This window comes from Callithrix jacchus, chromosome 8 (genome assembly GCF_049354715.1).
Source record: "Callithrix jacchus isolate 240 chromosome 8, calJac240_pri, whole genome shotgun sequence".
NCBI classification, from domain to species: Eukaryota; Metazoa; Chordata; class Mammalia; order Primates; family Cebidae; genus Callithrix; species Callithrix jacchus.
In genome coordinates, this window is record NC_133509.1 from 107,393,918 (window position 1) to 107,406,108 (window position 12,191).

The window sequence follows — 12,191 nt, forward strand, 5'->3', positions numbered from 1 at the left end:
CACTGCATGCCAGAAAAAAAAAAAAAAAAAAATGAAGTGATGCCTTCAAAATTCTAAAGGAACATTTTCATCTAGTGTTCTGTGTCTAGCACTATTAGTCAGGTATGGAGATAAAAGCATTTTTAGACTTGCAAAGATTTTCATGCATCCTTTATTAGGAAACTACTAAAGGATGTGCTTCAACACAACCAGGGAGTAAAAACAAGAAATAGGCATGGAATCCAGTAAACATGGGCTTCAACACAGAAATGAAGGAAGTCCCAAGATGATAATTGTGCATCAAGCCAATAGAACAAATGATCCAGTTTTGAGCAAGAAGACTAAAGACTTTGGGAGAGATAATCTCTGGGAAACAAGGAGACAGAAGTGCTCAATTATTTGGTGTGTTTAAGATGTGAAAAAAAATGATTGCTAGATGTTTTGCAGGTTTGTTAAAACACTTGGAAAAAGTAGTATGATATTCAGCTAAACAGCAAACAATTTTTATCTAGTTTAATAATGTAGATACTGACCATTGAGTTAACAAAAATTATTATACAAGTCTACTTGGAGGACTGTGTAGGAAAAAGGTGGGAGTTGAGGACTGGTGAACAGAAAGTTAAATTCTTGTCTAAAATCAAAAAAATCTAGAATGGATATAAAAGCATATAATTTAGAAATACATAGGTAACTTTTAGAAAAAAACAAGGTAGAAAGTAGATGCCTCTCTAAGAAGGGTTAGGAGAAAAAATAATTCCTTTGCTTTTTTAGTATATGTAATCATTTGGTACTATTTTATTATTCTAACAATTCACATACATTTTCATAAAAATAAAATTAGTCTAAAATAGATTGTTAATCTATTAAATCAACATCTATTAGATCATAATTATAACCAGAAAAATTAAGTTTTTTTAATGCTTATGTTAACTCCTTGTGGTCTGCCTGTATTTAAAAATCTTTGTACCACATTTTCCCTGGTGTTGAACAGTGAGAACACATGGACACAGGGAGGGGAGCACTACACACTGGGATCTGTTGGGGTGAAATAGGGGAGGGACAGCGGTGGGTGGGGGTTGGGGGGAGAAATGCCAGATATAGGTGATGGGGAGGAAGGCAGCAAATCACAATGCCACGTGTGTACCTATGCAACAATCTTGCATGTTCTTCACATGTACCCCAAAACCTAAAATGCAATAAAAAAAACTTTGTAATAAGAAAGTCCTTCAGCTGGGAATGCTGAGCTAGCAATCTGGTGGAGCTGCCTTTTGTGAGATCCAATGCCTTGAGAACCAGTCTTTGTGGGAGGGTAATACACAAACAGGTTTAACCAGTGCATTAACATCAGCAAGGCTAGCATAACCAGGGAGAGATGCACCAAGGTTCAGGTAAAGAGTCAAGTAGGGAAAAGAGATAGAAAATGTATGTGTATATTATGGCTGCAACAATGCAAAAATGTCATGTTCATAATGAGAAGGAAATAAGGACAAATGAAAACAGTTTGATGTGTCAGAAGTGGGAGTGGAAATAAATTTTTTCCTTTAATTTAGAATTATGTGAAGACTGCCATAATGTTTGTGTAAAATAGAATAGTTTTTTCCTTTTTAAGGAAATCAGTGGCATTCTTTGGTCTGCCTTCTTCCTGCAGCTTAATTGCCTACACAGAACAATACATGGAATATGACCCTTTGATAACACCAGCCGAGCCATCCAACCCTTGGATCAGCGACGATGTTGCTTTGTGGGACATAGAGATGAGGTAAAAAATGTTTTAAGGTTTGGGAGTGGGATGGATGTAGGCAAAAATCCATGAGATCATGAGGTTACCTTATATTCTATCCTGAGTTTTTTTATTGCTAGAACAGAAATGCCTCAAGTAGCCTCCCGCTGAGTTCTACTTACAGTTTCTACCTCCTTATAGCTTTGATTTGTGCAAAGCCATCCCTCTGACCCTTTGGATATCATGATAACTGGGACAGTCCCTCATCATTCCCTAGTTCTGATTGCTGGAAGGAAAGGATTCGCTGTTCCAATTTTTTTCCTATTAGACAGCAATAACAGTGGTAATAGCTGGCACATATTCCACATTGACCACATCCTGCAGTAAGTGTCTCTCACTGAATTATCTTGACAGGTAAACATTACTATTCTCACCATTGAGCAGGTATGGAAACTGAGGCACAGAGGAGTAAAGGAACTTGCCCCAGGTCAAGTTCTGCTAGTACGTCAGAATTAGGGCTAGAACTCAGGCAGAGGGCTCCAGAACCATGATTTATCACTCTGCGCTCTCGGAGTAACTTCCGGCAGTGATTCCAGCCAGTTTCTCCTTCCCTATGAGGGAAGCCAGTGTGTTTACTTAAGAGGGGAGGAACCAAAGCCCAGAGGGGCCTGGACTACTTTCAGAATAATGGAAGGAAACACACAGACAAAGCTAGTGTGATGTGCCTTCGCACCCCCGCATTTATTTCCGTTTTCATGTCTCTGTCGCTCTCACATTGTCTTTTGCTCCTTTTCTGGCTTCTTTTCCTGAAAGGGAAAAAATCTTATAAAAAGTAATAAAAGCCACAGATGCTTATTGTAAAAAGTTCAAATTATCCAGATGTGCATAAAGAAGAAAACACTCTCTTCCTCCAACCCAATTTCGTCTTCCGAAAAGAACCTTTGTTTCTAGTCTGATGCTGTGGCTCCCAAAGTGGACCAGAGCGCCCTGGGCACTGTGGGGAACTCAGAGAGTTACCACAGAATATCCCAAATGTTTGAGGGAAAAACAGTGATAGTTGACTCATGCCAGATACTGCATAAACTGCTAGCTTAAGATGGTTCCGTTTCAACGTTAGACCACATTACATCCCTTGTGATGAAACATCTTTGCAAACCTGGCTTTTCGGTGCAGTTGCTGTGATAAAAAGCAAGTACTGTGAGAAAATTAACATGGAATAGGACATAGGGATGGTAAGGTCCAATCTAATTCCAAAATTTAAGAAAACATGTAGTGCCCAATAGGTACATATTGTAGTTATTTAAGAATGAAAAAAATCCATTCATGTGTCTTTCAAACAGCTACTAAGTTGTCAGGATACAAATACATATTAAGTTAATTGGTCCTGGCCATAGTAAATGCCACTGTTAAGTATTTCTTTTGGCTCAGGGGCACTGCAAAAAAGTTACTGAGACACTAAGGGTCCCATGAGCTCAGCAAGTTTGGGAACGTCTGATTTAGTGTCTATTCCTTTGGATTTTTATGCATGTGTAATATTCCATCCTTTTGTATATTGGCTATTGGGTTCTGTGTGTGTATACATATGTATATATGAATATAATATATTCCAATAATTTTAAATTAACAATATGTCATGGCAGTCTTTCTGCGTAAACACATAGATCCACCTTACTCTTTTTAATAGCTGCATAGTATCCCCTGGCATGGGTGAAGTAAAATTTATTTTACCAATCCCTGGGTCATAAATATTTAGGTTATATCCTCCATTTCTGCCACTAAAAACAATGATTCCAGCAACATCTTTGTACACAAGTTCAGTTATTTCCTTAGTATAAATTTTCCAGGAGTAGAATTCCTAGAAATGATACACATATTTTAATTTTAGTTCATATGTCCAGATTCCTCTTGAGCAAAATCGTAACACATCTTTTTCATTCCCATAGCTTAGAAGTGCCCATTTCCCCACATTCTTACCATCCCAAGCATCATCAATCTTTTTATCTTTGCAAATCCAAAAGGCTAAAATCATTCTCGTTTTACTCCTTCGTTTCTTTGTTAATATACTTGAGAACCTTTTCACATTGTTCTTAGACAGATCCTAGCAATATGTTTTGCTTTGGATATTGAGATATACAACAGCCACATTTACTTGAATTATATATTTTATCTTTTTCCTGACATATTTCTGAATCTCATTCTTTGTTCTTGTTTCTTTTTCTCTTCCCTTTTACTTTATTAATCAAATTTTATGTTAACTTTGTAAAAACTCTAGTTTCTATTCTAGTTGCATTTCCTTTTAAATGTTTTAATTAAAAACATCATCAATTTAAACAAATAAGATTGAAGCATATAAAATAAAAAGTAGACGTTACTTTTGCCTCCTTTAAATCCCATTCTTCCCAGAGGTGTGTTAACTTGTTATATTTTAAAGTAACATTTTTGAACTTATGTTTCTGTGAACATTTAAAAAATAACTAGCATTTAGTATGTATATTCTTTCTAATATTTCTGATGAGACCTAAGTAGTTTCTTCTGTTCTAAGTCAAGAACTTAACTCTTCATTTAATTCAGGATTTTTTCTCTCTCTCTCTCTTTTCAATTGTTGCTGTTCTTTTTTCCATTCTACCCTCACTTTTCAGAAAATCCTTTTTTAAGAATTCTGGGCCTCTGGGATGGAATTGCTATATCTCTTATATTTTCCCCATTATAATTTCCATCTTATAGTCTTTTTATTCTATATTCAAAGGGTACGATATCCCGAATTGCTCTTCAGAATCACTGCTTTGATTTTCAGCAGCGTCCATTCGTGATTTTATACTCAGGGAGATTTTCTTTTCCCTCTGAGTGTTGGGCGGGTGGTTGACAGCCGCACTTTTCATTCCCAACACTTCTTAATACTTCTTGGACTGTTCTTTTCTTAGCAGCCTGCTCTGCTCTGTTGGTGTTTATCATCTTAATGTCCCTGGAAATGTGATACAGATGTTTTTCATATTTTATATGTTTCCCATATCTTCATGTCTCCTCTTTATTTCTGCCACTTACTTTCATTCAGGATTATTTGTTAGAGAATCATCATCTTTGGTCATTGTTTCATTCCTCTGGTCACTGCTCAAAGCAGATCATTCTTTTCATATGCCCAGCTATTTGGAAGACTGCTCGTTTTTATAAAGGAAGGTCTTGGCTTTCAATCCTGCCATACATTAGAACCACCTGGAAGTTTCTAAAAAATACTAATGCCTGATCCTCACACACAGCCAATTAATTCAGAATTTCTGGCAGTTGGACAGTTGGACGCTAGATTTTTTGTTGTTGTTTTTGATCTCCCCACATTCGGGGAGACACAAAAGTCTACGGTGCAGCCATGGCCTGGGACTCTATCAGTAGCTGGTGAGGGTGCTCTCAGTGATGGTGTGAGTCAATGGTTCTAAGCCATGCTGTGCATCAGAATCACCTGGGGTGCTCATTAAAAATACACACATGGGCCGGGCGCAGTGACTCATGCGTGTAATCCCAGCACTTTGGGAGGCTGAGGCAGGTGGATCACGAGGTCAAGAGATCGAGACCATCCTGGTCAACATGGTGAAACCTCGTCTCTACTAAAAATACAAAAATTAGCTGGGCATGGTGGCGCGTGCCTGTAATCCCAGCTACTCAGGAGGCTGAGGCAGGAGAATTGCCTGAACCCAGGAGGTGGAGGTTGTGGTGAGCTGCTATCGCGCCATTGCACTCCAGCCTGGGTAACAAGAGCAAAACTCCATCTCAAAAAAAAAAAAAGAAAGAAAGAAAGAAAAAATACACACATACTGGGGTGGCTCTGGCCATCTGCATCTTAGGCAAGCACCCCAGGCAATTCTGAGGCTGCCACGGTTTAAGAACTCCTGGTGTGGTTCACAGAGTTCCCTGGCCGGCTTTCTCCTGAGCGGTTTACACGGGTGTAGGGCTGCACCTGAATGTATGAATGGATGGGCATAGGTCCGTTGCCACAGTTCCTCTCTGGGTCCTGGGTATGTGGTCCAAGAACAGACTAAAAGATTGGGTCCTCTCTTACAGTGAGACAGGTGGCAATGGGAGTCTTGGGGAGGTAGACCCCACCCTCCCTAGTGAGATATCCCTGCAGCCAAGGGCTCTGCTCTGTGGCTCAAGCCCCAGTGGAATTTCTGATGTCTTTCTGTTTCTTCACCACGATACTCCCCAACAAGTCCACTTTTCTCCTTCCACTGATGGGTCTTAGGGGAACCCACTTGGATCTGCAGAAGCCAGTGGAAGGTGGGGAGAAAGCTAGCAAGTCTTTAAAGTCTCCCCGGTTCCCAAGATGTTTTTCCTCTGCATGTTATGCTGCCCTCTAGTTGGCAGAAGCACAGTCCTCTGGCCTTAGTGTCCATCTCAGAAGCTGGCCAGGAAGCAGCCCCCTTAACTTAGCACATGCTTTCTGCCATGTGGAGCCTGTCCCATGTTCCTGAGTTGCTTCCATATGCCCCTTGTCTGATGCCCACCCACTGCCTCCACTTCCAGGCCTGATGCCCAGGCTTCTGTTGGGGACACTCAGCTATTTCCTTCTCTGATGCCTTCACTGAAATTGTAGACTGCTCTCAATCAGCTATGTCACAAGTTCAGTCCATCTGCTTTGTGCCTTTCTGAAATATCTCAGAGCTCTCATCTGCTGATAGGAAATTTCCTTGCCTCTATATACTATGTTTAGTTTTTGTTTTGGAGTTGTTTGGGTTTTTTTGTTTGTTTTTTTTTTTTACTTATCTCTGAGCACTTGCCCATTCCCTCCTCCTCGGCCACTTGTCCCCCAGATCCTCGCATGGCTATCTTCATTTCTCATTCAGGTCTCACTCAGCGTTAGTGTCCCTTCCTCAGAAGGGTTTTCTGTGACCACCAATCTGGAGTGACCGCCCCACCCTCCAGCTGTTCTGTCCTCCCACTGGCTCCCTTTCTAAACAGGACTTAGGATTATTTCAGCGCCTGGGCCTATCTGGCACACAGTGGGCACCGTGTGGGCTGGAGGGAGGATGGATGAATAAGTCATTCTTTGATCATTTCGTTGGTATTTGGGAAGGGAGGAGAGGCAAGCATGTGAACCTAATTCACCATGATAAAATGAACTTCCTCTTTTGTTCTTGAAAGTCAGCAAAGAAGTATGTAATCATTTAGGAAAATGGGGCCGCCTGGCCTGTTGGTTTATTCCAACCTATTCAGCACTTTTTCCCCAAGAAGGTGCTACCTGCCCCTTACGACTCATGCCCTGGTTCTACTGCTATTGTTCCAGCTTCAACTCTGAGCTTCATGCCTAACCTAAGACAGCTACAGTGTTCTGTCCACTTCCAGGCAGAATCAAGCATTCGGATACAAGTGAAAACGAAGCCCTGTTTCTTCCTCCAACTGCTCCTACCCACTTAGTTGCTGGCAATGATGTTAGGAAAAACAGAGTGTGGGATCAGTGCCAACATCGCACTTCAGCCAACGGACAGTTTCAGCCACACAATGAAGGCTGAAGATGACCAGTAAAATAATTGAGTCACTTTTTCTCAGTTTCAGTTTAATTCAGCACATACGTATAGAAGCCTACTATCTGCTGTGTTCTGAACAGGAAGGGCTCTTGGGATACCAATGTAGCCAGGTAAATAAAACATGCTATCTTACCATCTGGCACCAGAACTCCTCCTTGCTTGGCAAAGGACACTAAGCCACTTGGGGTAGAAAGTAAGGCCCTTAGGGCAGAGAGATTGGCAGAGACTCAAACAACAAAGGGATGGGGTTATTCTGTGCCCCTGAGAAAATGAGACAAATGAATTCTCTGTTCCTGAGAGGGGAGAACTAAGGGGAGGGAAAACAGAGGAGGGAGAGAAGCTAGAGGCCAACAAAAACTAGGTCTCTGTGCAGGGCCAGGGAAATGCCTAACACTGAGGTGACCAGGGACTTTTCAAACACAGGAATGTCTAGTATGTAATTTTTAAGTAGTAGGCGGCCAGGAGGTGCAATATGTACCCCCATCTCAAGATCTTCAAATTCCAATGAAGGCCCCCACCCTCCCAAACACTTAATGTGAGGAGGGGTTTGGAGAATGTGGATCAAGATTTGCAGGAAAGTGGAGACATTGAGAAAGCAGGACTCCCTCGGGAATTCATGTCAGTCTCAGGGGGGCTTTGGACTTTACTGGGCTGGGTGAAGGGATCTAAGTACACTTGTTATGATTTCCAGGGTCCAGGATGTCACAGACCATGTCTGAATTCTGCAAGGTGGAGAATATACTGTCTGCCATGGGGAGGTTACAGACAGCCAAATGGAGGATGGCATAGTAGTTGAATAGAATATGGATAAGATGACATAAGATATAGCGTAAATAGTAGAAAATTGTGCTTTCTCCTTCTCAGACAAGCTGTTCGATCTGGAATTTGAAGAATAAAAGTATTATATGCAGAGGGGAAAAAGGCTACTGTTTTAAAGGATGGGCAAACCACATCTCAAGTTTATGCACTGTAGTGAGCTGTGATCGCACCACTGCATTCCTGCCTGGGTGACAGAGCAAGACCCCTAAAAAAAGAGTCAATTCTGAGAAATAAAGTTTAATTAAAGGAAATAGTGATCACCAGGGCTTCTTTTTCTCACAGTTCATTGAGAAAAAGTCAGCCAAAAGTTGCCAGATGACATAATTCTTTATGTCATCTGAACACCACCAGGAGAGTGTCCCAGAGACACATATGGAAAGTGTTTCTGGTGATGCCACTAACCAGATGCTGGAGTCTAATGAAACCTGGTGCTGCCAGCAGAATGTGGTTTGTGATTTGCTCTCGCCACATGACTTCCGTATTTCTCTCCCTCTCTGGGTATCAGGCACATGAGCAAAGAGCTGCAAGGAACCTGGCTTGTCCAGCTTGGCCATAGGCATTCACTCCCAGCCAGCCTGACCTGCTGAGAGGCAGAGATCATCCCTGAGCTGCCCATGCACAGCGAGTCTGACAGAACTATTAATCCAGGAAGTTAGTCAAGCTCCTTTCCTATGGTAGTGGATCTACAAATATGTCCCATTGGTGCCTTCCCTGTTTATATCAAGTAGAACAACAAGACCAAGGCCAGATGAAAAGAAGGGAACATCTTTTTCCCTCTCTCAAGCTGTTTGAGAACAAGTAATGCAGTACCCCTGTGGTGGCTTCCACCGTGGTCATTTTAAATATTTGCTCTTGAGACATTCCTTCTTGGAATCCATCTGCCATGCTGTGAGAAGCTAAAGCCACTGGAGAGGCCATGTGCAGAGAGTCTGGTCAACAGCCTCAGCTGAGCTCCTGGTCAGCAACTAGCATCACCTGCTAGGTGATGAGCCCTCCTGGATGCACAGCTCCAGTGGAGCCTAGTCAACCCATAGGAGAGTGAGGGAGTAATAAGTTGCTTTTTCAAGCCCCTGGCTTTTAGGATGGTTTGTTATGCCACGTAAATAACTGGACCACTCTCCATTGGCATAATCAGGACCCTCAGGTTGTTCTTGGGGTATTAAATAAAATTATGATTGTTTCTTCAGTAGCCTTGGCTCTGAGATGGGGATACTGGATTATTTTCTTTTCAAGGAACTGTCTTATTATTTCATAATTTTTCTAATAACCTATCTTAGTCTGTTCAGACAGCTAAAGCAAAAATGCCATAGACTGTGTGGCTTAAAAAGAAGAGAATTCTTTTTCACAGTTCTGGAGGCTGGGAAGTTTAAGGTCAAGATGCCACAGATTGGGTGTCTGGTGAGGGCCTCCTTCCTAGTTCATAAACGGCTGGCTTCTTGCTGTATCCTCACATGGCAGAAAGGCAAGAGAGCTCTGGGGTGTCTTTATAAGGACACTAATCCCATTCCACATGACCCAGTTACCTCCCAAAGGCTTCACCTCCCAACATCATCACATTGGGGATCAGGATTTCAACATGTAAACTTGAGGGGGAACACATTCAATCCATAACATTCTACCCCAAGATCCCTAGAGTGTATGTCCTCTTGCATACAAAATACATTATTCCATCCTAATAGTCCCCAAAGTCTTTGTTCTAGCATCACTTCTAAAGTCCAAAGTTTATCTAAATATCATGTAAATCAGATATGAATGAGATTAAAAATATCATTTATCCAGAGGCAAATTCCTCTCCAGCTACGAACCTGTGAAACCAAACAATTATGTGCTTCCAAACTACAATGGATGGGAGAGGTATAGGATAGACATTTTCATTCCAAAGGAAGATATGTGAAATAGGAAAGAAGAAAAAAGTAATGGGTCCCAAGTAAGTCCAAAATATAACAGGGCAAAAAACATTAAACTGTAAGGCTCTAGAATAATTCTCTTTGGCTCAATGCTCTGTCTTTTAGACCCACTGGGGCAGTAACCCCACCTCCACAGGTCTCCTGGGCTGGAGTCATGCACCCATGGCTTTCCTGGGCTGATGCTCTGTCTTCCAGGCCCATTTGGGTGGCAGCGTTATCCCCACAGCTTGATGGGATGGCCCCACAGCAGCTTTCTCCTGGGGCCCATTTGGCTTTCCCAGGCTGGGGTTCCTTGCCTGCAGGTCCTTCTGGGTAGCCCAGTCCCCCATGGCTCTGCTGGGTGCAGCCCACATTGCAGCTGTCTGTGGGGACCTCATCCCCAAGGCACTGGGTAGGGGTATCCTGGCCTACCTAAATTGAAGAGATGAGTTGATCCTTTAAAACTGTTCTGCTGTCCCACCACATGGCCCTTGCACTTTGGACCTCTGGTACAAGTGGCGGCCCTGATGAGCTCTGAATTGCTTTTGAATAATTCTTCCATTGTCTTGAAGAATAGTTCCTGGATTCTATTAAGATGACTCATCCATACTAATATCCTTATCAAACAGTCACTTGGCCACACTATTAGTGGTCTTATTCTTTTTGCAATATGGATAGACTAAGAATTTTCCAAATCTTCAGGTTCTGGTTTCTTCTTGCTTAACAATTCTGTAGTCATGTTTTATTATAAGTAGTCAGGAGGAGCCAATCTGCACCTTCAACACATTGCTCAGAAATTTCCTCAGCTAAATAGTTAATTTCATTGCTTGCAAGTTTTACCTTTCACAAAATACTAGAATACAAACACAATTCAGCCAAATTCTTTGCTACTTTATAGTGAGGATCAACTTTCTCCAGTTTCCAGTAATCTAAGTCTCATTTATGTCTAAAAGTCATCAGAATGGCTTTTACCATCTGTATTTCTACCAACATTCTGTTCAGGATTATTTAGGTATTATCAAGGAAGATTGAGGCTTTCTTTACAGCTCTCCTCTTTTCTTTCTGAGCCCTCACCAGAATATCCTATAAAGGCCTGGTTACAGCATTTTAGGCTTTTTCTTTTCTTTTTTTCTTTGAGACAGAGTCTTACTCTGTCACCCAGGCTGAAGTGCAGTGGGGTGATCTCAGCTCACTGCAGCCTCCACCTCCTGGGTTCAAGTGATTCTCCTGCCTCAATCTCCCAATTAGCTGGAATTACAGGTGCCCGCCACCATGCCCAGCTAATTTTGTGTGTGTGTATAGGTATGTTTGGTAGAGATGGGGTTTTGCCATGTTGGCCAGGCTGGTCTCAAACTATTAACTTCATGAATCACCCACTTCAGTGTCCCAAAGTGCTGAGATTACAGGCGTGAGCCACCACACCCAGCCCACTGAGGCTTTTTCTAACATATATCTCAAAACTCTTTATTACCCTGTAAGCCACTTTCACATTTTTAGTTGTTGATTACAGCAGCATCCTACTTGCAGTATCAATTTCTGTCTCAGTCTGTTAGGGCTGCTATAACAAAAATATTATAGACTGTGTGGCTTATAAACAACAGAAATTTATTTCTCACAGTTCTGGAGTAAGCAAGTCCAAGATCAGAGTTCTGGCAAATTCAATATCTGGCAAGGATCTGACATAGAAAGCTATGTCTTCATAGCAAGAAGACAGCCATCTATGAATTAGATCTCTGGTCTCTCATAGGTACTAATCCCACTCATAACCTAATCACCTCCCAAAGATTCTGCCTCCTAATACCATCACTGTGGTATTGATCATGTCAGAGACACCATCTGAGATGCTGATCACCACTTCCAGAGGTCTGTCCTGCAGACCCCGATTCTGTGATGGATGAATAAATACACTCACACACAAAGTACAGTGAATTGAGTGAGCCAGAGAGGTCATCAGCTGCTCTCAGAGGGCAACTGTAGCTAACCAACCCCTACTTGCTGTTCGCCCTCACATTTATTCAGTATAGATTTAATAACAGAGGTTCTAAGTCAACATGCTTGTGGATAATTAACATGGTTAAAAGAGTGGTTTTACAAATGACAAAAGGTTTGGTTCCAGAGCCCAGAGCAAACACCATTAACCAGTAATTCCCCTTCAACCTCCCCGAGATGGCTATCCAGCACAAAGTTTATATGAGTAAACAAGTAGGTAGAGTAGAGACAAAGGAATGTAGGGTTAAACAGACTTAACTGGGGATGCTTCACTCTATGACCTCA

At 41.8% G+C, this 12,191-nt stretch overlaps 1 protein-coding gene across 12 annotated transcripts in view; it reads left to right on the forward strand.

The window, feature by feature from the left end:
- RGS6 (regulator of G protein signaling 6) overlaps window positions 1-12,191 on the forward strand; it is a 635,569-nt gene that overhangs the window by 552,961 nt on the left and 70,417 nt on the right. For all 12 annotated transcript variants that reach the window (XM_035260909.3, XM_035260914.3, XM_009006271.5 and 9 more), the window contains exon 13: window positions 1,628-1,738. In XM_035260909.3, the coding sequence (XP_035116800.1) occupies window positions 1,628-1,738 (111 nt within the window). The remainder of the gene's footprint in view (window positions 1-1,627; window positions 1,739-12,191) is intronic.